General features: G+C 40.6%; 1 protein-coding gene across 1 annotated transcript in view; it reads left to right on the plus strand.

Moving 5' to 3' along the window:
* Positions 1 to 654: 654 nt before the first annotated feature.
* The window catches only part of RAC1 (Rac family small GTPase 1), a 38,314-nt gene continuing 13,681 nt past the window's right edge, over positions 655 to 25,287 (plus strand). Inside the window, exons 1-4 of the mRNA XM_030211689.1 lie at positions 655 to 950; positions 21,857 to 21,928; positions 22,069 to 22,186; positions 24,546 to 24,608. Coding sequence (XP_030067549.1) covers positions 916 to 950; positions 21,857 to 21,928; positions 22,069 to 22,186; positions 24,546 to 24,608 — 288 coding nt within the window. The 5' untranslated portion in view covers positions 655 to 915. The remainder of the gene's footprint in view (positions 951 to 21,856; positions 21,929 to 22,068; positions 22,187 to 24,545; positions 24,609 to 25,287) is intronic.

Consider the following 25,287-nt stretch of genomic DNA (forward strand, 5'->3'; position numbering starts at 1 on the left):
ACACCAACCGCCACAGAACAGGCAGTATATACCAATGGCGTAGCCACAGGTGGGCCTCGGTGGGCCAGGGCCCATCCACTTAGGGTTCAGGCCCACCCAACAGTAGCACACGTTAAGTGGTAGCTGGTGGGGATCCCCATCTCCACCAGCTAAAGACCTCCCCCTGATGGTAATGAAAACTCTACTCTCCTTGATACTGGCACTTGCGCATGCTCAGTCTTCAGCGCATGCCTGCTGCAGACTGCCAAGGTGGAAAGAAGCGTTTTCCCGCCAGCTGAGATATTTTTGTTTTTGGTGGTGGTGCAGGGGGGGGGGGAGGGGGGAACACTTGGTGCCCACCCACTTCTTGCCTAGGCCCACCCAAAATCTGTTGTCTGGCTACGCCCCTGGCATACAGTTAGAAAACACTCATATAATCAAAGGCTTGGGAATAGGAGTCTGAAAGGACTTAAGTGAAGTAAGTGGGTGGGAGGAGGTTACGATCTGATTGTTCAATTACCCTACACTGAGGGTGAATGACGTGTTCAGATAGAACAATCAGTGTACAATCAGAGAGAGAGACTGTGGACGCTCCCCCAGCCGCTCCCGCGCGCGTGACGTCACATCCCTCCCCTCCCCCTCCGCTGCCGGGCGAAGCTTCCCCGAGCTGCCGAGCGCGAGCGGTGAGGTGAGGCCGGATGTGAGCCGAGGCTGCTGCTGCTTCCTGTTTCTCTGCAGTTCTTCAGCCCCAGCACTTTGGGTGGTGGCTGCCTGTTATCAGCTGCCGGGCACCGAGCGAAGGCGAGGGAGATAAAAAGAAGACTCGAAGCGAAAAGGAGAGGAACTGATTTGGTTTTGGTTTCTTTCGCCTGGAATAGAAATCTTCAGTCGTCCGACGCCGGGCAGCGAGGGAGCTTCGACGCTAGCGCACCCACCATGCAGGCCATTAAGTGTGTGGTGGTTGGGGACGGGTGAGTTACCTTATTAGTAGTATTATTTAAAAAAAAAATTCATGCATTGTTTTTGTCTGGTTATGTACGTTGGTCACTAAGGATACATAAAGAAGACACGGTCCTGGAGGTGTGCGCTCTGCCCCCCCCCCCCCCCCCCCACTTCAGGCCTGTCTCATTCTAACTCTGAGCCCAGCGGGGCCCCGGGATTGAAATTAGGATTTAACATTTTGCCTGGATTTCCTCCTCTCCCCCCCCCCCCCCCCCCCAATCTTCCTACATCATCAAATCAGAACGACTGAAGCGGGTTCGTGATCGTGCTCTCTAGGGTTGTTCATTTTACAGTGCTGGTAACTATTAATGGGCGACATGGAAGCCTGTCTTTGCTTTCATGGTACTGTCTGTGGGACCCACGTCTCTTTATTCTGACACAATTTTTGAAACTCGTCCACTGTATGTGTATATATATATTTGTTTTCAATCGTCGTTTCTGATCGTAGTCGATGCGTTTGATTGTATTGGTCGGGTAAGACCCCCCCCCCCCCCAACTGGATCGTTTGCGTGGGAGGGGGGGCGGGGATAATGCTGGGCAGACTTATAAGGTCTGTGCCCTGAAAATGACAGATACAAATCAAGGTAAGGTATACACAAAAAGTAGCACATATGAGTTTATCTTGTTGGGCAGACTGGATGGACCGTGCAGGTCTTTTTCTGCCGTCATCTACTATGTTTCCAGGATGTAACGGAATTTGGGTGTGATCGGTACAAGACTTGGCTCTAGCCTACGGCCGGTGTCCAGGGACTGCCTGCTGGCAAACGCTGGCGGCTGAGTATTTCTTGCTAATCATCAGGGATGATAACTGCCTTGCTTCTGGACCCATTCGAGGGACCTCGGAATCGGTTGTTAGGACCGGCAGGCTGCCAGTCTTGTTGCTCCAGGGCGAAACCTATAAAACGTTAACAGAATTAGCTTTGCGGCAGAACTTGCACTGCTTACTAATGGGAGTTTCTGTTTAGGAAAGTCAGTAGGGAAATAGAACCTTTGTGCAGTATAAAATAACGGAGGTTTACAGTGAGAATGCTTTTCAACACCTCATATTTCTTAATGTTTAAAATGGCTCTGTTTCTAAGTCAGATTTTATGGCCATAGGTACACACACATCCAAGTTATTTAATTAGTGCCTGTCTTTAGATGGCTTGGTTTGAGCACCATAGAATGTCATGTTTGATATTGAAATTCATCAGAATACCCTTTTTAAACAATTGTAGTTGTATACCGTAGTAAATTCTTACTATAAGAAAGAGACAAGACTATAAAACCCATAATAGTTTGTTGTATAAAATAACCTAACAAAATCCCCTCTAGAACTCCATTTGATGATTCATAAATATATTCTCAGCCAGCTCTTGTGTGGCTAGCCTAGCTGTAGATGCATTTTTCTGGTGTCTAGACATCGATACGTATTCTGAAGGGATTAGTGGGAGACACAGTGTAATAGGTGAAAAAAATTGATTTGTTAGTGACATATGCCACAGAATATTAGGGATATTTATTAATTTGGGTTTTGCTGATACCTTTTTTTGGTAGCAGCTCAAGGCGAGTTACATTCAGGTACATTGGATATCTGAATTCCATCTCCTCTTCTTATAAAAAAAATACTTTCTCCGTCCCTGCTTCCCCTCAAGCATTTGTTGTGGTTTTGGTGTACGTATTTGTTTTTCAGGCATTCTTTCAGGGTCTTGTATCTAAATGTATTTAATTTGTAATCTAATTTCCCAATTTTTGTATGACTCATTTCCTCTTGGTACTTTAATTCTTTACCTAACTTTTCTCATTTAATTTGCTTCTTGTTTGCCTGACTTTTCTTACACATGAATCCTAATAAATAAAATGAACACAGTAAATGATGAGAAATAAAGACCTGCATGATCCATCAGTTTTGCCCCACAAGGCGGCCAGAGCAGTACCCGCTACTCTGTGCAGGTTATACTTGGTAGTGATTGAACACTGGCATCATAACCAGGGCAGCTGGCAATTTGTTGCCATGCCTGTCATACTACTATGCTGATAATCTGGTGTATTTTATTATAATGAATGTGGTTATGCTAAGGCCATAATGGTTAAACCAACAGTCCAACCATATTGCTGACCAAAAAGATTTTACTCTTAACTTCAACCTTAAGATGTCTTCTCCCTCCCCCATAAAGATAACATAATACCCACACTCATAGCATATAATATAAATGTGATATAATTCCTAAGTTTACCACACTGCAATCTCGATTTGATCTCCTCTAGTTCTACCACTTTCCTGTCTCTGGAAAAGATTTGTTTCAATATTAATACCTTTCAAATATGTAAACATCTGTATCACATCTCCCCTATCACTCCTTTCCTCTAGGGTATACGTATTCGGATCTTCAAGTCCCTTCTCATACGTCTTTTGGTGCAAACCCCATACCATTTTTTTGGCCTTTTTCTGAACTGTTTCAGCTCTTCAGCTTCTTAACAGGGTAGGGGCTTCAAAACTGAACACAATACCCCAAGTGGGGCCTCACCAGTGATTTGTAAAGGGGCATTAACACTTCCTTTCTTCTGCAGTCTAGCATCCTTCTGGCTATGGTTTACCACCTTGAGCTCATCAGACACTAGCACCCCAAGGTCCCTCTCCTGGCATGTGGATAACAGCTTCTTACCTCCTAGAACATACAACTTATTTGGATTTCTACTCCCCAAGTCCATCACTCTGCATTTTTACATGACATACAATAAATGACAGCAGGCAAAAACCTACATGGTCTGTCCAGTTTGCCCAGCAAGTTACGCAGAGATGCCCTGCCGCTTCTAGCAGGTTACACTTCTGACGTCCACCCCAAGTCCTGACTAAATGTTAACTGCCAAATGTTGGACCATTTTTCTGATCTGTGTAGATAATTTCTCATACTGTCCATCCCCTCTGGGGTGTCCACTCTGTTGCAAATGTTTTTTTATCTGCAAAAAGGCAAAGTTTTCCTTCTAATTCTCATCTTTCCACCTAAGCCCACTTCTCCTCTTCCCCCACTCTCTATCTCAGTTGATGGCACCCCCATCCTCCCCGTCTCATCTGCCCGCAACCTCGGGGTCTTCTTCGACTCCTCCCTCTCCTTCTCTGCGCATATCCAGCAGACTGCCAAAACCTGTCGCTTCTTCCTTTTCAACATCAACAAAATTCGCCCTTTCCTCACTGAGCACACCACCCGAACCCTCGTCCACGCTCTCATTACCTCTCGCCTCGACTCACTGGCCTCCCACTCAGCCATCTATCCCCCCTTCAATCCATTCAGAACTCTGCCGCACGTCTTATATTCCGCCAGAACCGATGTACTCATATCACCCCTCTCCTCAAGTCACTTCACTGGCTTCCGATCAGATACCGCATCCAATTCAAGCTTCTCCTCCTTACTTACAAGTGCACCCGGTCTGCTGCTCCTCACTACCTCTCTACCCTCATCTCCCCCTACGTTCCTGCCCGTAACCTCCGCTCACACGACAAATCCCTCCTCTCAGTACCCTTCTCCACCATTGCCAACTCCAGGCTCCGCTCATTTTGCCTTGCCTCACCCTATGCTTGGAACAATCTTCCTGAATCCCTACGCCAAGCCCCCTCCCTACCCATCTTCAAATCCTTGCTTAAAGCTCACCTCTTCAATGCTGCATTCGGAACCTAACCTTTCGAACATATAGGTTGCCCCAATCTGTCTGACCTTTCAGATTATCTGTACATTTGTCTTTTAGATTGTAAGCTCTTCGAGCAGGGACTGTCCTTCTATGTTAAATTGTACAGCGCTGCGTAACCCTAGTAGCGCTTTAGAAATGTTAAGTAGTAGTAGTAGTAGTGATGTGGTTCACAAATATATTGAATAGAATCAGCCCCATCAGAGATCCTTGAGGTACTCTACTACTCGTCTTTCTTTCCTCTGAGTGAATTCCATTTACTACCACTGTCTTGTCTTAAGCATTTATAACCTGCCTTCTCCTGATGCGGTTCAGAGTGGAGTCACAAAGAGACTGGCGTATAACACCAGGAACAAATATAGTTAGAAAAAGAAGTCAAGTTACAGTTGTTGAATAAGATACTTATGTCTTTTAATTGTCTACAAAACAAATAAGAAGATACTAAGCAAATCACCTGAGGGAGAGAGTTCCAAATCTTAACAGTGGAAAAAATGAGTTTTCTAGACACTGTTTAACTCGTAAACCTGTAATAGATGGAAAACACAGAAGTTGGCGGTTTATTCTGTGTGTCTTCAATCAGCCAGTTTCTAATCCAGCTCACCACCTTGTGTCCTAACTTCAGCCCCTTCAGTTTATTTATGAGCCTTCTGTGAGGAACCCTGCCAAAGACTTTGCTGAAATCCAAATAGACTAGATCTAGCATGTGTCCTTGATCCAGTTTTCTGGTCACCCAATCAAAGAAATCAATCAGATACGTCTTGAATGATTTTCCTGTTGTAAAACCACATTGCCTCGGATCTTATAATCCATTGGGTTCCAGGAAGTTCACCGTTTATTGTAATGTTTTCTCCCACTTTTACACCTTTTATTATATGTTCTGAAAACTTGATTTTGATGGTCTCTGTTATTTTTAATATCTTTGGAAGGCTTTCTCACGTTTCTTTTTCCCGTTTTTCTCTTTCCTTTACTTTCACCTCGCCATTATTTCCCACCTAGAGAATGCTAGTAGTTGGTTGAAGTGGGTGAAGTAGCATGATTGGAACATTTGCTATGATTTCTCATCTGTGCTGCTTTATGTTTAGAAAAGTGGGTTTTATGAGAGAGAGGAGGGGTTGGGGCAGTGACTTGTACGCTTTATCATTGCTGTATCCCAACCCCCCTCCCTTTTTTTTTAGTTTACTTTTGAAGAAGAAAAAAAAGGTTTACAAGGTCAGTCTGTGTTTTCATATACATTTAGTGACCTGTCCACACCTAACTTTCATTGTATCAGATAGAGATTTGCTTTTATTTATCAGATATGTGTATATCCATGGCCCGCATATGTATGTACCTACCTGTGCATTCTGGAGAGTAGGCTACATTAGCTCTAAGAGGAACTTCTAGTCATTCCTTTTTTTACTCCCAATATCTCTCTCTTTCCTTGGGTTCTATGCCCCTAGGCTGGGAGATCTGGTTTAAATATTTGGATGGGAATTTGGAATGAGGGTGCCTAGTGGAGAGATGCCTTCCTGTTCATGTTACAGGGAAATTAAGGGAGGAGGGGGTTAGTTATTAGTGACAAATGCTAGAACAGTTAGTGTGCGCTATTTAGCCTGTGTGCCATAAGTAAATCACCCTCTAACTTTAACATTTTTCTCTTTGTTCATTTTGTCAAAATTGTTTTCTGTAGTGTGAAAGCCAGTAAAATAATTCCACTTTTTTTATGGCAGAGTACATTTGATGAGTATTTTATATATACATGCACCCATCTGTGTTACTTCTCATTTTATTTCTGCATGCAAAATCTAAATACTAGAAATAGTATAACTTGGATGACTCACTGGGTCACGGAATTTATGATCATAACTGAGTTTTGATTACACATGGATCTGGATTCAGTAAATGGCATAACAAGTTAGGTCACAGCAAAGATGACAAAATCACAGCAAAGTAATGGGGTACTGATAAGTGTTTAATGTAAACAAGGCTTGACTTAACACAACACAGGCCATGTTTCGACCACTAGGCCTATATCTCCCACTGTGACACATCAAAACCTACTGCTGTTTGGTGTGAGACTTTTGTTTCAGTGAGAGCACCATTTATGATTGGGTAATAATGTGCAGTGGCAATTGACATATCGTCCTGAATGCGATATGTTGTTTTGATAAGCCACAGTGTGGGAGATATATATTTTGGCATGTGACTCCTGATGCAGGCCAAGTGGCTGTGTTTGTGTTGTGATCTCGCTGATAGACAAACCACAGAAGAACAAGTCTTTGCATTCTTAATGTAACCCTATGGGTTAAATGTTAAAAGATTACCTGGCTCATTCTAGATCTGGTGTAGAGACAGTGAGCAGCAGTGCAGTGAAACTGAGTAGTCTGTGTGCATGCGCTGGGTGTTCCGCATGCTGATGGAACTTTCAGGAGAGTGCAAACAGCTCAGGCTGGCAGTTGGGATGGAGCTGTATTGATGAGAAGATGTTACTAGGAAAAGACTGGAAGAAAGTTTATGCTGGAGATTTAAAGAAAAGGCGCCCACCGTTCAAGAGAGAGAGAGAAAACAGAGAGAGAGCAGCTAAGTGACTGAGACTGTTTTAAAAAGTGCACAAAAGAGAAAATAGTAAAGGAAACCTGAACAATAAGTGAGAGATAACTAAGGGAAAAAAAGAGTAGAGTTAAATGTTGAGATCCTTGAGGGTCTATGGAATCTGAAAAACAGGAGAAAAGAAATGTTAAAGAATCTAGTGTTTTGTAAAATTGAGTGTGCTTACATGATTTATGTACCTAATATTTATAGTTATCTGAAAATGCTCCCAATGTTTAAACCTGTAATTGAAATACATATGTTGAATGTGCAAGTTGGTAAAATTTAATTAACATTTAAATATAATACTAATAATAAAATATTTTCTTTTTATTGTTAAACTCCCTGGTTGCTGTTGAGTCATTTTGGGGAAACACTGTGACATATTTGGTACCATCATTTTAATACCTTGCTCTGCCACCAGGGGGTTTACATTAAGTTAGGTGCCAGAAAGATCCGTGCTGAAATTGTTCTATAAAGGCCAAGCACTCATAGAATATTACTTAGCGCCGATTCCCGTCACCAACCTTGGGTACGTGGACTACCAAGTGAAACCTAGTGTATATCCTTTCGCACAACCCTCCTCTCCCCCCCCCCCCACCAGAATTGCATAGCTAATTTTCTATTATGTTACGCACGATCTTTATGCAACACTAATTGTCTATTTTCTGATCCATTATCCACCAAGAACGATACATTGTAAGCCACATTGAGCCTGCAAAAAGGTGGGAAAATGTGGGATACAAATACAATAAATAAAATATGGGAACATCCTGACCTGCCCTTGCCCCTCCCATAGCCATGCCCCCTATTGGATTGCTCACAAGACAATTCTGGCATGTAACTTTATAGAATAGTGTACAGGTAGAAATGCGAATCAATCCAAATTTTAACACCAATAATTGGTGTTAATTGGCTTGTTAAGTAATTGCATGCACATCTCAGGGTTGCACCCAAAATTTGGTGCACAAATTTTGGCAACCAATGAAGAATCAGCATTTCTTGAAATTCATAGGTTTAACTAAATGTACATTTAATTTTTTGAAACTGGACTGAACACTGGTTGACAGCTTCAGTAATTCTCATGAATAGTAGCATTTTCTGTGCACAATCAAGGAAATCAAATATCCACACTCTGTATAAGAATATCTGATTCTTCCAGGATGAATACAGGAACTAACATTTTCAGTGAAGCTCCTGTACATTTGAACCTCCTACATCTTCCTGAGACCCAATTGTTCAGGCATGTGAGGAAGAATAATTAGCTTGACAGCCCTGTAGTTATTGCTTAGGGGAGTGGGTTTGTGTGTGAACTACGTGCCTGAGGTTTGAACATATTCATTGTGGCTTTACACTTCTTGTGAGCCACCTAAGACAGTGTTAGCAAATGCAGCATATAGTAAGTGAAATTGATTAATTTAACTACTTTCACTACACCTTTTGAGAATAATCTTATGTTGTCTGCCCTGTTATGTATGATTGTTGCTGACATTTTTTTGTACCTACAAAACAGGCATGTAACTAAGAATTTTATAAAAGATAGCATTGTTAAGACTGTGGTCTCTCTTATACTGCTTTCAGAAGATTATTTGTACTGTGTGATTGCACATTTTGTGAATAGTCACTAGAATCTGTTGAATTTAAATTCAAGTTGCATGATAACCTGTTGTGGCAAGTCAGGGGGAGTCCACGCCTTCCACAAAAAATGAAAATCAACACACAAGGGTGGAGGCAAACAGATTCCAAGGAACCAGCCAGCCAAAGAGTAAGAGCATAAAAAAAAAAAGTTTATTGGGACCCAACAGGGATCAAGATACTGTGGATTGCAATGGCGCTGCTGAGAACAAGTGAGCCTTTTTAAAGGCACAATCATAAGGCGCTGCATGAAAAAAGTGACAGGTCTCAAGGAGAACCAAACAAAAACATGATACCTGGTCCCACAAAAAGTATAAAACAAAAAAGGTGGGAATATAAAAGCCAGGCTATCCAAAGATTGGAACCAAACCGAAATTAAAATAACCAGCGTTTATTAATTTCCAAACAAATGATAATAAAACAATTGCACATAAAAACTGACTCGACACAACGTTGTGTTTTGGCCGGATAGGCCTACATCAGGAGTCTTGTAAATAGATACTGGAATAAAAGCATCAACTAGTGTAATAATTGAATCTCAAAATCATTGTTAAGACTTCCAAAAGTGAAAGAACTGCAAACAGACCCTAACGAGTAGTCTTTAAAAAGACCGTTATATAAACAATCTGTCTGTCACAGCGAAACTCTGTAAAAGTGATGCATATGCAAAGTTTAATCCAGTGAGCCTTTCTAAAATCATTTATCTCTTCCCATTGACCCTTTAGAACATTACCAAAAGTATGTAAATTGGAGGCACTCCTATTAGTGTACAGTTTACATCTTAAATGCCCTAACTGGAGGGAGATGATAAACTGTGGCTCTGAGAGAGGACAAATTTGTTTTTTTGTTTCGTAAGAAATGTAGGTCTTCCACATTAATGTGTTCAAGCTGTAGGTCAGTTTGATACAGTTTTCACAGCTTTATTATCAATTAGAAATGTATTAATGTGTGAAAGTACCCACCCAACTTTCACAGGCACCCTTACAAAGGTATCCAATAAATAATTGGCCAGTTTCTTAGGAAATGTGACATAGTTGAAGACAAGGAACAAAGTCCTTATTGGCAAACCCAAATTGTGGTGCTGCTAAAAGCCTATGCAACCTTTGATTGAATACCCAATTAATTCCAATTCAGGAAAAAAAAACTCTCTCTTCGTTTCTTTTGTGCATCTCTGCATGTCAGGCAACAACCTTTTTCCATCAGCTTTGATGGCTTCATTTCCTCCCAGGTAGTTCATCCGTTGCATAGATCCTCCTTGAGTGTTCTTCAGGGCAGTTTCAGTCATCTCTTAATCCACTAGCTGGTCTCCATTTTAGTGCCACTTTGGGATGATGATGGTCTTAGTCTTGTTTACATAAAATGTGTCCTGTCCGCCAGAGCCTGCATTTGATGAAAAGATCCTGTAATATTCAGGAGCAGCTTTTCCTCAATAGCTCACCAGGGTGCCTTGAGGTATGTGCCGGAAGAGAAGGCACTTCTGCGGGGATCCCGCAGGACCAGGGTCTATCACTGCAGACCTGGAGGAATCTCTGCAGGATTTCCACGGTACCCGCAGGAATCCTTCTATTCCTGTTCCCATGTGGCTCTCTACTTCAAACCGCGCGACAACCCCAACTTCCTGCACCGTGCCGAGACAACCCCAACTGCCTGCACCATTCAGCACTCTGCAGAGCCTGATCGCCGTGCAGGGAAATAGGAGTGGTTTCGAGCAGCACTGTGAGTAATGGCTGGAAGGAAGCCATGAAAGATTGTGGGAAGATGGAGGAGGGGAGTATGCGAGAAGCTGGGTGAAAGCTAGGGAGGGCAGTATGAGAGAAACTGAGTGAAAGCTAGGGATGGGGCATGAGACAGGCTGGGTGAAAGCTGGGGAGGAAAGTGTAAGAGAAACTGGGTGAAAGTTAGGGAGGGGTGCTTGAGGGAGATGGGCTGGACCATGGGTAGGAGAAGGGTGGCTGTATCCTGGGCAGGGGAAGGGGGCATTGGAGAGGCTAGGTAAAAGCTGAGGAGGGGGCATGAGGGGTGGAGGAAAATGGGTTGGACTCTGAGGAGGGGGGCATGAGGGGCTGGAGGGAGATGGGCTGGACCCATGAGGAGCAGACAGGAACAGAGAGCACAGAAGAGAAGTGCTGGACAGGACAGATAGGGGAAAGGGAAATGGGACTTGATATATCGCCTTTCTGAGGTTTTTTGCAACTACATTCAAAGCGGTTTACAGATGGATAGCAGACATGGAGAAAGAAGAAATGCAAATATATTTAGGAAAGTAAGGAACCTCCCCCCCCCCCCCCCAAGAAAATCAGAAGACAAGGTAAAATCAAATGGAAAAATAAAATGCTGAAACTGCAAAGGTAGAAAAATATTTTATTTATCATTTGGACCATGTCAGGTATGGGAAATGTGCATTATATTAGTGCAGGGATGGGTGAGAGTTCTGTCCCCCTGCAACTCTCTAGGTCTGAGTGAGAGATGCCAAACCACGGGGGGGGGGGGGGGGGGGGTGGAAGATGTTTGCTCATGGGAGGAGGGGGAAGGGAAGAGTTGAGAGAGAAGGAGGCAAAGGAAAAATAGATTTGAGGAGATAGAGAAATGGAAGAAAATCTGAACATGAAAAATCAGTGGCAAAGATGAATGTAGGGCAGACAGTGAAGAAAAAAAGGATAAAAGATATAACAATTGGACAGGAGGCCATGGAAACAGTGTTAAGAGTACAGACAGAAGGACAGTGCAACCAGCGACTTGGAACAAGATGATTAGAAAAATAAATTTTGATTTCAGTTTAGTGATGTAAATTCTCAAATAATGTATATTAATAATAATATGATGGCCCCACTAGGGAGCATACTGGAAGGGAACAGTTTTAATGTATTCATTTATGCTGATGTAACTATCTACATTCCCTGTGAGAAAGAGATCTCTGAAGTACTAAATAAAATCATACATGGTCTTGAAATAATGGAAACTTGGGCATCAGCCTTCAATCTCAAAATAATAGGGGGGAAAAAAAGCAAAATTCCTTATCCTAGCTAATCCATTTAGCCCACTATAATTTAATAGTCGTACTATTAACAAAATTACCTTTCTTGAATCCAAAATGAAAATTCTTAGAGTTATGATTGATCAATATCTAACCTTCAAAGCTCAAGTATTGGTGGTAACTACTAAGGTCTTTGGTACCTTATGAAAGTTAAATAAAATCTTGCTTTCCAGTGGAAATCTTCCGATCCTTGGTTCATACCATGGTGCTGTCTCAAATTGATTACTGTAATGCTACATATGCAGGTACCAAAGATTGGCTCTTAAACTGCAAACGATGTAAAACACTGCTGCAAGGCTGATACTCAAAGTTTCTCGATAGAGGGCTTATCCCCTTTTGACTAAACTGCACTGGTTACCGATAAAAGCCAGGTCCATCTTTAAAGTCTGTACGTTTGTCTACCAAATCTTATATATACTACTACTTAACATTTCTAGAGGGCTACTAGGGTTACGCAGCGCTGTACAAAATAAACAAAGAAGGACGGTCCCTGCTCAAATGAGCTTACAATCTAAAGGGATGTCCCCACCCTATATGCAACCTCTGATAGATCTTCCTCCCAGAAATGCCATAGCAGGAACCAGAAATACTTGGCCTTCATTTTCCTAGTAGCAAGAAAATTAAGTACAAACCCATCCTTAGCTTGGGAAGTACGTACCTAGGTACCAGATGGTGGAACACGCTTCTGAATGATACAAGATATACAAACAATTATTTATCTTTAAATCATTAAAAACCTTTCTTTTCAAAAAACTCCTTTCTCAGAATGCGTAACATTCTCTCAACTATAATATTGATACATTGTTATTACAGCTCTTTACTCCATTATCATTGACATTCCTATTAAGCATATAAATTCCTGAATTCTCAATCTTTATTACTTTAAACAATGTAATCTATTTTCATAAATTGTATGTAAGTCACATTGAACTGAGCTTTCTTTGGAAAATGTGAGTAGTACCAATAAATAAAATGGACGCTGTTTGCTGTGTTTATATTTTGTATTGTACAGGAAGACATGCATTTTTGTCTAGTTCTCTGGTGTTGCACTGCATGCGTCAATCATCTTAGGGTTTCTGTTTAATTTTTAATTTGTAGTAACATATCCTGTATTTGAAGAGGGGCTATCTGTTCTGCATGTGTGACTGAGGCCAGGGTTTCTGGTGGGGATGGATATCAACACACATTGTCAATGTCATTGCTCCACGTAAGAAGTCTGCTGTCCATAGCCCTTTTAGACCCAAAAATGGCACTGACTTAAAAAAAAAAAAAATTAGCGAAGACTATTTATCCACCAAGTTGAGATAGGAAGAGCTAAACAACACTGCCCACTCCTGAAGCCAAGCACTGGTGTACACTCAGTATCATTCTCAGCTTTTGCAGTGCCCACGCACACACCTTATTGCATTTGATTTTCGGGTGAAACTGAATAGTATAGCTATGGGCCATAATTACTTTATTTTTATTGACGGGTTTTATCAGCAGTTCTCCAAAGCGGTGAAGGGGGGCTTTGTTTGCCCACAGTAGCCAGTTTGTTTAAGGTGGCATTGAGAACAGTGGGTGTATCTTTCTGGTTATTCAGTATACATAAAGTTCTGGATTCACTTTATTGATGACATCTTCTGTTTATGGACTAGGACGTTGGATGAGTCCTTGAAACATATGTCACTCTACAATGAAATTTGAAGTGAAAAGTGATTCGTTCAAGATTGTTTTTGGATCTGCTGGTGGAGATTGTCTATTAGATTTGTGACATCTTTTTTCTGTAAGCCAACTGATAGGCGTTCTGTGCTACAGTATTTTAGTATGCATCCCCTGCATATGAAACGGAGTATTCTTTTTGCGCAATTGGCATATTTGTTCCTCTGATGCTGAATTTAAGTTGAAGGCGCAGGAATTGGGTCAGAAATTTGTACAATGTGGTTATCTGGAAAGATTGGTCAAGTGGGTTGCTAAACAGACACTATAATCCCTGAGAAGTACTGTTAAAGCATATACTTAATGCAGCAGAATGAGGATATTCTATTTGTCATGAAATATAATGTGACTACTGAGAGGTTGAGTAAAGCAATTAGACAACATTTGTCAATTTTGAAAGTTCATGAAGCCTTTGAAAATGTCAGGATTTTGTTTTCTTACCAGCACAACTGTAATCTTGGGGATTGGCACAGCTAAAGTGATATATGAAGGGCAAGGCCGGCAGTAGGAGGTGACCACTGTTCTGTATGGCAGATTATGCTGGAAGAAGCCTCTTTTCGTGCATGGTTGTTGAAGTCCATGACCACATGTGCATCATCTGGGGTTATCTACCTGATTTGATGTCTGCGATTTACTACATATTGGACAGAGCTCCAGGAGTTTGAAGACTCGCCTCATAGACAACCGGTCTTGTTTAAGGCTGGGGAAATCGGAAGCACCTTGGGTAGCACATTGTTTGCAATTAAATCACTGTTTTTGACTCATTGCAATGTACAGTGGTGGAGCAGTTGCAAAAGTTGACTCAGGGAGGAGATTTTGGGAGATATTTGTGCCAGAGGGAGAAGAAGTGGATCTGTTTTTTCAAAACTGTACAACTGGAGGGACTTAATATTCGAATTGAATGGTCCACCTTTTTTTGATAGGTGTTCCTTGTAAGCTGGATATGAGAGTTGATTGGCTGTGAAGAGTTCCTTGTGCTGATTGGATGTGCCTTGTTTAGAGGTGGAAAGTTTTGTATTTAGTGGAGCATTAGTGTTTTTGTTCTGGCTCGCCATTTTGGGTACAAGCTGCAGCTGTGACATAGGATTGTTCTACTCCTAAAGCAGCATTCACAAAACGGGAATTCCCTGTTGGATTTTTTTTTTGACTAGCTTCGTGGAAATCCTGATGAAGAATGGTGATTTTGAAAAGCTAAGTGCTGCAATTTTTTTTTATATTATTGAGCACTAGTCTAATTTTATTATTTTTGCTGTGATTCTGAATGTGGTTTACACTCTGGTTGGCTGCTGCTTCTCCAAGCGGAGTTTTTTCTGACCCATGATGGTTGTAGTGGTTCTCAGCTCTTTCTAATATGCTTGAGCCTTGAGTCAGAGATCCTTCTTTTTTTCCCCCTCCACTTTTGTGCGTACCGTGGCCATCCAGAGTGTTCTTGTATGTGTGACATGTACTGTTTAATTGATTTTTTTTCTGAACACCATTCAAACACCACAATATGGGATACACAGAAATGTATTTATGATCTTTTTATCCTACATTATCCCAAGAAGAGCTCAGGTTCAGTATGACTTACTTTACAAAAATCAGTAGAATGGTACACAATTTTGAAAAGTATCAACTCATATAATACATCTTCCATATCATCATGCTGATCAATCCATAGACTGGTGGGTTGTGTCCATCTACCAGCAGGTGGAGATAGAGAGCAATCCTTTTGCCTCCCTATATGTGGTCATGTGCTGCCGGAAACTCCTCAGTATGTTCTCTATCTCAGCAGGTGGTGGTCACACACAGCAGCAGCTCTGGCTAGGTCTCCAAGCCTAATCTTTAGGTTTTGTTGAGTACCTGGGGTTGAGGGCTCTTCTTGAGCAAGTGCAAACCTGGTGGCGCCAGGTCCCTCCTTTTCTCCCCCCTCCCGCTGGCTCCGTTTAAAAACAAAACAAAACAATTTTGGACGTCTTTAAGGGCGTTTATTTCGACGTTTATTTAAACGTTTATTGCAGCTACTCACTGGGACACCAGGTCGTTACAGCTCGGAGCGAGAAGCAGGTAATTTTTACCTTTTTATAGCGGGCAGGGGGTTCCCCGATTGATCTCCACGTGGCCTATGGCGTCGGAGGGCGAGGGCGCGAAGAATCGCTCCCCGGACCGCGTGTGCGCTCCTAGCGGGGATGCGGGGGTTTTAAAGTCTGATTCGCCCTTGTTTGGGTGTCAGTTTGGAGGCCGGTCAGTGTCCCTGGTCTTCCTCCTGTGCGGCGGTTTTTCCCGCCATAAACGCCCATATAGAATTGATAAAGGAGACTCAACTAGAATGATAGTGAGTAAAACTATACTAATTAATATTAGGTAATCTTCTTTAATCATAAAGTGATCAAGTAAGGATATGAGTATCCAAGAGATAGGAAGTAATTGAGAGAGAGTATGATAGAAAAGGATCAAACATTGTTCAGTTCAATTAGTTCTTTGCTTTATTGAAGGTTTGACTGGAAAAAAATAGTTTTCAGTAAACTTTGAAATATCATGTGATCTTGTGTATCTAATTTGTTTAGGAAGAGTTCTAAGTTTTGTCTTGATATGAGAAGTTGGCATATGAATTGTTTTGTAGGTTACATTCTTGCAGCTAGAGAAATGTAAGATGAGATATATATTCCCTGGGTGATGTAATAACATTACATGGTGGTAATTCAGTGAGATCATCCATATAGGATGGTGACATGCCATGCAGAATTTGATTAATAAATGCACATAGCTTGAATAATATTCTATTCTTTATTGGCAACCAGTGTAAATCATGAAGGAGAGAAGTTGCTTTAGCAAAGCGCGGTGATCTATATATAAGACGTGCAGCTGTGTGTTGTGCAGTTTGTAGGTCTTGATTCCTGCATAGATGAAATTACAGTAATCAAATTTTGTTAAGACGAGATTGAACTAAGGTACAAAAGACTGGTCTTATGAAAAATGGTCTTGGCCTCTTTACCTTCCACAGCACATTAAAAGCACTTGAGACCACTTTAGAGACTTGATTTTCAAAGGATTGAAATTGGTCAGTTGTAATCCTTAGGATTTTCATTGTAGAGTCAAGGGGATAGGTTATACTATCAATTGGGAAGTGTTTAAGAGTTGTAGGGTGATGAGGATTGGTTACTTTTAGGAATGTAGTTTTCTCTGTGTGATGTTTTAACTCTAAATGGAATCCTGGGCATTCAGTCAGGTTATATTATTGTTTAGATTCTTGATGAATTGGATATGTATGTAATATCAACATCATTGGCATAAATAAACATTGGAAGATCATTTCTTTCCAGTAAATTTCCAAGTGGAAGAATCATGATATTGAATAAAATGAGGGCTAGAGGAAAACCCTGCAGTACTCCACAACTAGAGGGCCATGATGTAGAAATGATGCCTTATTGTTTGACTTGATATGGTCTAGATTTTAAAAATACGGAAAACCATTTTTGAACAGCTGCACAGATACTATAGTGGTCAAGGATGTTTAGAAGAATATTATGATCTACATTATTGAATGCACTAGGCATATCAAACTGGAGTATGATAATTTTATTGCCATAGTTCCTGTCTAAAGTTGGCTAGGAGGGTGGTAAGAACAGTTTCAGTTCTGTAAAAAGGTCTAAAGCCAGATTGTGACTTGTGAAGAATGGAGTGGAGTTGGAGTTGGAGATAGTTTATTAGCTAATGTGTGACCAATCCCTCCATTACCTTTACTAATAAAGGAATTGAAGTTACTAGTCTATATTTGGAAACTGTGGCTGGTCTGAGTATTCTTTGGGATGGTGGTCAGGATAATGTTGCCATTTTGAGGAGGAAGTAGACCATTGGATAGCATTAAAGTGAGATTTGAATGTAAATGTTGATGAACGAAGTAGGGGCTAATTTAAGTAGGTAACTGAGACAGGTATCAAGTAAACACTGTGATTTGGCATATGTATGTAAGGTGTTTGTCCTGATCAGTTGTGAATGGATGAAGTGTAGACCAGATTCTGTCTGCTTGAGATCATAGGAGTGATTGATCATGCAGATTTAGGAAATACTCTATTGATATACGTATAAGAGTTACTTAGTTCTTTTCTAATTTTATTTATTTTCTATTTGAAATAGTTTGCCAATTGATCTGCTAATGGAATAGGTTCATTAATATTGGTTACAGACTGAGTATCCAATAGGTTATTGACTAAAGTATATAGTTTTTGCTTTAATAATATATTTTTAATCTTTTAGGGTTTTTTTTTTCAATGAGTTTATTATTCAGTTGTTTTAGTTTTAATCAATTCTTTCTTGTCTTCTGCATTTGGGCTTCATTTGCAAAAGATCATCATTAAACCAAGGAGATAAGATCATCTTTTTAGGTCTGGATTTTGTTTTTTACTGGTGCTAGCTCATCTAGACCTATTTTGCATGTATCATTCCATTGTTGGTTGGAATAGAAATGAACAAGTTGCTGAATTGCTCTTTAGACTAGAAGTGTATATGGTTAGTTTTTCCCAGTTTCAAAGGTATATGAATTATTGACTTTTTTGGTGTGTTTGACTTCTTTCCAGTTAAGTTTAAATATTAGCTGTGGTCCGACCAAGAAATTGGAGACCACAGAGGTTCAGATATGAGAAAGTTGCTTGGGTCTCTTAATTTGGTTGCTGGTATATCTAATTGATGACCTTTGGTGTGGAAGGACAATCTATTGAAGAGTGAGATTGCCACATACTGAGGAAATCAAGGACATTTTTAGTGTTCTGATTACTAATGTTCTCAAGATGTAAATTTATATCACCAACCATCACAATGTTGTTGTCGTTAACGCAAGCAATGGCAGTTTTATTCATTTAGCTCTGCCTCTGCTAGGTTCCAGCTTCCTGCAGGGCAATATAGTAATAGTAAGCAAATAGGCTTAGATAGGGAATCATCTTTTACGGAGCAAGAAACTGTCCAATTGAGGAGTTTTGTAATTCTGAAATTTTTACCTAAAAAAAAACCCAAAAAACGATTTGTAGATAATAGCTAGGCTACCCCCCTCTGTTCTTGACTCTTGGATGATGAAGAATGGTATATCTAGAATTATTGAATCATCTTTCATATGTAACCAAGCTTTGGCAATTAGTGCTATACCAAATTGAGCATCATTTATCCAGTCTTTAATGATTTCAGTTTTGTTAACAACTGAATGAGCGTTAATGTGCTTGTCAAGAGTTGACAGTGGGATTTTACTTAATTGTTACTTAAGTATCTTTGAACCTTTTTTATTGTAGTAGGAAGTGTTGTGTTTAAACCGTTATGGGCCACATGATTGGATTCTAATGTGAATAGATTATGTTGAAATCTATTTGGTGTCCAGTGTAGATATAGTCTTGGAGTATATATCGCTGGGATGTTGGAAGATTTCAAAAGCTTTAGTGAAGTGAGTTATATACCTTGACAAAATAAGTAGATGTAGTAACCAGTGTAGTAAGATTATTAATGAGTCTATTGTCAATATTATAGTTCAATACTTTAATGAAAGCATAAAGAGAACGAAAGGATGTGAAGTGAAATTAAAGGGATAATAACTGAGAAATAACATTACTCTGATGGAGAGAAGATTTTTCGGTTGATTTACAAGCACCATGTGTTTTAATGGATTGCATTGTTGATATGTTTAGGTAAGTTCTACATGTCTATGTAGAAAACATTTGAATAGAGTTAAGAAGTTATATTGGAAATTATAAAGTCTTGGTTACCAGGTGTCACCCAAGCTCCTCCCAAAGGGATGTGCAGGGCTAACCTTAGACCAGTTGTGAAATATAGAACCATATAGTCTCTGAATTAGTTATTAAGTCACTGATGATGTCGCCCACCAGTGTCTGGTTTAAAAGGCCGCTTTCTCCCTCTTCTGTCTGCATTCTGGGAACTGCTCTCGCAAAGTAGAAAGGAGCTGGCAGTCAGAGGACTTGGAGCAAGGTGGAGAACTTGGAAGACAGCATACATTTAAATAATACAGTTAATGATTTCACCCACCAGTGTCTGGTTTCAAAGGCACTCCCACCTTCAGGTGGTCAGTTTGTTTCTAATGCTACTGTAATCTCCAGGGCTTAAGTGAAGGAGCATCGGGAGAAGTAAGAGAGCTAAGAGAACCAAATCTCTTGAGTCCAAGTGAGGAGAGGGTTTAAAGGAGCATATGGCGACCAACAGTGTCAATATTGGGTCAAATAGGATGAGGCTAGAATAAAGTCCCTTAAGCATGAGAAGATTACTGGAGATTTTGATAATGGCCTTCTCTGTGGAATGAAGGGGAGGTGAGTGCTGGAGTCATGGCGAGGTGGAGAAAGTGCTTGGAGAGAAAGATGTTAGGCTGGGGTCGGGCTGGGAGCTTTGTGTAAGCAGCCTACCTATACAGTCTGGTGGTGATTTTCAGGAATGTGGCAAATCTGTTTATAAACTCTTCTGAAACCCTGATGTTTACAGTTTGTTAATGCTCGTGTCAATACCCTATAACACTAACGGTAATATGACCAAGCAAAATATTTTCTTTTCTTCCATCTACCAATATCTATATAGATTGTTTCGTACTCTTTGCAACCTACTTCCACTTATGTTGTCATTGACGTTTTATTGGTTGTTATTGATACTGTTATTGTTAAAAGGCTTGTAAGCCTTTGAGTCTTTGCTAAGTGCAAACCTTGAAATGAAAAAAAAAAAGGAAAGAATAAGGATTATTTAAAAAGAAAAAAAAATTGAAACTAATATCTCTTGGATTTGTGTCTTTATTGGTGAATTGTGGCCAGTGCCCTACCCTTGCAACAGATCAGGCAAGAGTCAAGTTAGACTTGGAGGAGTAAGGAAAGTTAATGCCAGTGGTTGCAGCAGGGGAAGGTGACAATGACATGTAATTAATAATTGCTGTCTAACAGCCAGTGAGCTAGATCCTTTGTTATGTATAACTTTAAAACATGATGATATACATAGAGGCATATTTTCAAAGCACTTAGCCTTCCAAAGTTCCATAGAAACCTATGGAACTTTGGAAGGCTAAGTGCTTTGAAAATATGCCTACTAGTAACATAGTAGATGACGGCAGAAAAAGACCTGCATGGTCCATCCAGTCTGCCCAACAAGATAAACTCATATGCGCTACTTTTTGTGTATACCTTACCTTGATTTGTATCTGTCATTTTCAGGGCACAGACCGTATAAGTCTGACCAGCACTATCCTCGCCTCCCAACCACCAGCTCTGCCACCTAATCTCAGCTAAGCTTCTGATCCATTCCCTTGGAACAGGATTCCTTTATGTTTATCCCACGCATGTTTGAATTCCGTTACCGTTTTCCTCTCTACCACCTCCCGCAGGAGAGCTTTCCAAGCATCCACCACTCTCTCCATGAAAAAATACTTCCTGACATTTTTCTTGAGTCTGCCCCCCTTCAATCTCGTATCGTGCCCTCTAGTTCTACCACCTTCACATCTACGGTGCTTACTAATGTTCACTATACATGCCGCACAGTTTCATTTTAATACTAGTTTTAATAAGGCAACATGTATCTGGCCCATTATGTGGGCTGAAGCCAGGAGGGGGAACTTGTCGCCCTATCAGTTTAATTGTTGGTGTACCAAGATGCCTGTGGCTGCATTGAAGAGAATTAAAACTTCCTTGGGTGGAGTGGGAGGAGACTGGCTTCAGCCTTGACATCATGCCGGTATTCGCACTCTGCCTGCACACCCATATTATTCCCATGGCCACGGTAGTAGGTGGCACCCGCTAATGTTTAGTGGATGTGTAAATGTAATAATAGTCACCAAAAGTAATGTTTTAGAATTATTTCCCTTTAATATTTCAATATTCCAGCTTGCATGGTTATACAGTGTCTTGGGATAATCAAGAATTTTTATATTCAACAGACCAAGGTGCTCATAGTAGCCTGTGTAACTTTGTAAGGCTATGTGCTTTGAAAATGAACCTCCACATCTGAAGTGTTATCAGTTTTCCTTAATCTTGTAAAAGCTTCAATGGATTTTGACTTGCAACCTTAACTTGACTAAGGTTAATCTTGTAAATTGAATAAGTCAAGCATTGCATATAGGTAGAATAGAAAATTTGACCATTGGTTGTATGGTAATTTTTTTTGTCTTGCAGTCTGGTGGGAATTGGCTGGAAACGTCCCCCCCCCCCCCCCCCCCCCCCCACTTGGTTCTTCTATTTAATATATGTCAATAATAGAAGAATATATTCTAGCATACTGTTGAATATTTTTATCATTGCATTTTTCTAATAAATGTTATTTATTTTTTCATAGTGCTGTAGGTAAAACATGCCTACTGATCAGTTATACAACCAATGCATTTCCTGGAGAATACATCCCCACCGTGTAAGTACTTATTGAAACGCATCTTCAGTCTGTCATATTGAAAATCAATAAACCATAATTTTTTTTTTTAATGAAGGCTTTCCTTGTTTAAACTACTGTATGAAACACTGTAACAAATATTTTTTATTTCTATTTTGTAGCTTCGACAATTATTCTGCAAATGTAATGGTTGATGGAAAACCAGTTAACTTGGGTTTATGGGATACAGCTGGACAGGAGGATTATGACAGATTACGTCCATTATCTTATCCACAAACGGTAAATACTGTGGTCTGACAAGTTTTCTAGGAGGCCTATTAAAACATAATGGTGTGGTGCTTAATATACATTTAACATGGAGCAGTGTTCATGACATAGAAGCAATGATAGACTTAAAAATCCCCCTGGCTTTGGTGCTTTGGCTTGCTGTTGCTTTGCTTTAAAAAAATTTTCTCTTCTGTTATGCCAAAATATTTTCTTTCACAGAAGATGCATGTTTCATCAGTGATGGGGCACTGATTTGAGCAATTGGGTGCTGCCAATACTCATACATAATGTCCATTTTATTACTTGGAGATCATATTTAGTCTCTGCCACTGTAATGTAAAAGCCATGTCTCATTCATTTTGTCTTATGCAACAATATTTCTGCTGTTGGCCAGCCAATGGGACTGTAGCAGCTGGATTCTGCTTCTTTGACAATACGAGAGCACAGTGCTTGACTCTCCCTTTGGCTGACTACGTGACTGCATCTCTTTTTCTTGGCTGCCCTCGAGATGAAATTTCTATATTGATGTTTATCAAGCATATTAAAACATTTCAGGCCTTCCTTGATAACATTAAGGCAGCTACAGAAGAACGGTATTGATAGGCTGGAGGCAAGGCGTTTTTATGCAGTGGGGTGTGGGACAGTTCTGGCTCGAAGGACATAGTTTGCCCACACCTGTTTTACTCCTTTGCCAGAGAAGAATGCCATACTTGTTAGTATTAATAAGGCAGGCTAGCACAGGATCATGTACTAGATAAAAGGAACGGAGTCTGGAGTTGGCAGTGGAAGAGAAGGGTGCAGATAAAAAAAATGAAATATTAAAGGAAAAACCCATTGGTTTTCAGTATCACCTTTATGATGATGACTTCCAGATCTACCTCTCCACAGCAGGAATCCAGGCCCAAGTATCAGACTGCCTGCCTGTCTGACATTGCTGCCTGGATGTCTCTCTGCCAGCTGAAACTAAACATGACCAAGACTGAGCTTCTTGTCTTTCCCCCTAAATCCACCTCTCCTCTTCCCCCGTTCTCTATCTCTGTGGATAATACTCTCATCAGCTCGTAACCTTGGGGCTATCTTTGACTGTGCTCTCTCTTTCTCTGCACATATCTATTAGACTGCTAAAACCTGTCGTTTCTTTGTCTATAATATCACCAAAATTTGTCCTTTCCTTTCTGAGTACACTACCAAAACTCTTATCACCTCTCGCTTACACTTGCAACTTATTTCTCACAGGTCTCCCACTAAGCCTTCTCTCTCCCTTCAAAATTGTGCTGCATGACTTATATTCCACCAGTGTTGCTTCATTGACTGCTTTATCCGTTTCCACATACAGTTCAAACTCCTCATAGTGACTTACAAGTGCATTTACTCTGCAGCTCCTCAGTACCTCTCCACTCTTATCTCTTCCTACACTTCTCCCCAGGAACTCCATTCACTGGGTAAATCTCTTATCTGCACCCTTCTCCTCCACTGCTAACTCCAGACTCTGTTCCTTTTATCTTGCTGCACCATATGCCTTCGTATGTCTAGTAGTGCTATAGAAATGATTAATAGTAGTAGTACTCGTAGATGCTAGTAGTTTTGCTGTGTATTTTGTAAGGTCAAGCCAGCTAAAACTTTTTAAATACATTAAAAGAAAACATGCAAAAACTGAAACATTTTAGTTTGGGCTTTATCTCAAATTAGTGTCTGCAACATTCACTAAAATAAGCAGGTCATAATTGAAACATAATTGGAACTTTAGTTTCCATAAGCCTCAACTAACATTAAATATAACTCTGAAATGTTTTTTGCCATTTGCACCTGGAATTAGCATGTAGTACGTTTACTAGTTCAGTCTATCTCGCAGTCCAAACAGTGCTACATTCAGCAAGGAAAGGGAGCAGTGGCTAAAATTCAGATTCCGTTTGAACCAAAATATTTTTTGTTAGGCCGTAAGCCAGAGTTCCCCAGCATCAGCTGTTTCGGTGAGTGAATTAATTCATTGATGCTGGCTAGGTGAATGCACTTGCCTGCCTGTCGCCGGCCACTGAATGGCTGACTAAGGTGTGGGAAGTATGGGGCAGTGGTGGAGCTTTCATGCTGCATGCTGAATGGGGTACTCTGATTACCTGCTGTTCAATGTCCCTTGATAGAGAAACAATTTGGGAAGCAAATTACAAAGAATCACTAATTCTTCAGTATCCTTTTAAATTGGTATCTATCTTTCACTTGTTACTTTTTTCTTACCTCTCTGGTGTTTCCAACTCTTTGAATTCCTATCATATCCTGTACTGTAGTTGCTTTTTGTTGATGCACAAAATCAGGTAGAATGTTTCCTAAATATGATAAAAGATCAACAACATTGTAAAACTTTTCCCCTCCACAGGATGTATTCTTAATTTGCTTTTCACTTGTGAGTCCTGCTTCCTTCGAAAATGTCCGCGCTAAGGTAAGCGATTTGTTTCTATTTTTCTATGATGGTGGGGGTGTCTGAAAGAAGAACAGAACCCCCTCTCTAGCTGTAACTGTTATTTGTAATAACGTTTCCTGTGTTTGAATTTCTTAAATGAGTCTTTATTTTTTTTATTTATTTCTTGGAGTGTGGTTAGTATGTAGACGCGCCAGTGTATAGTGGCAAATGTGTAGCAGAGGAGCAGATTAGTTGAATCGTTACTCGCTGTACCAGGATTTTTTTCCCCTTTTTCTTGTCCATTGGGATGAGGGCCTGCTGTCCAGGTAGGTAGGGATCCAGACATTTTTGAGTTCAACTGTATTTTGGTGTGTCTAAACTAGGTTTCATTTGTATACTGTCATGTACTTACCTCCTAGAAAGCAGGTCCCACACAGGAAGTGAACCCTGGCCTTTTATGTGGTTGTAGCTGAGGCTGATGATTTTGGCACACCCTGATTGGTCTACTGGGAATGCCCTTGCTCTAATTGGTTCCTGTAGGACACATCTCTGCTGATTGGCCTCCTGTACAGTTTCCCTCTAACCTATGCACACTTCTTATTTTGCTACCATGCACATTTTCAGGTGGCACAAGGGCTACCGCCACTGCTGTTGTGCTAGGACAGCTACAGCCAATCGCGTAGCATATCTCTTCCCATGCAGAAGGTCTGTTGTGTCC

Source organism: Microcaecilia unicolor, chromosome 8, assembly GCF_901765095.1.
Source record: "Microcaecilia unicolor chromosome 8, aMicUni1.1, whole genome shotgun sequence".
Classification (NCBI taxonomy): domain Eukaryota; kingdom Metazoa; phylum Chordata; class Amphibia; order Gymnophiona; family Siphonopidae; genus Microcaecilia; species Microcaecilia unicolor.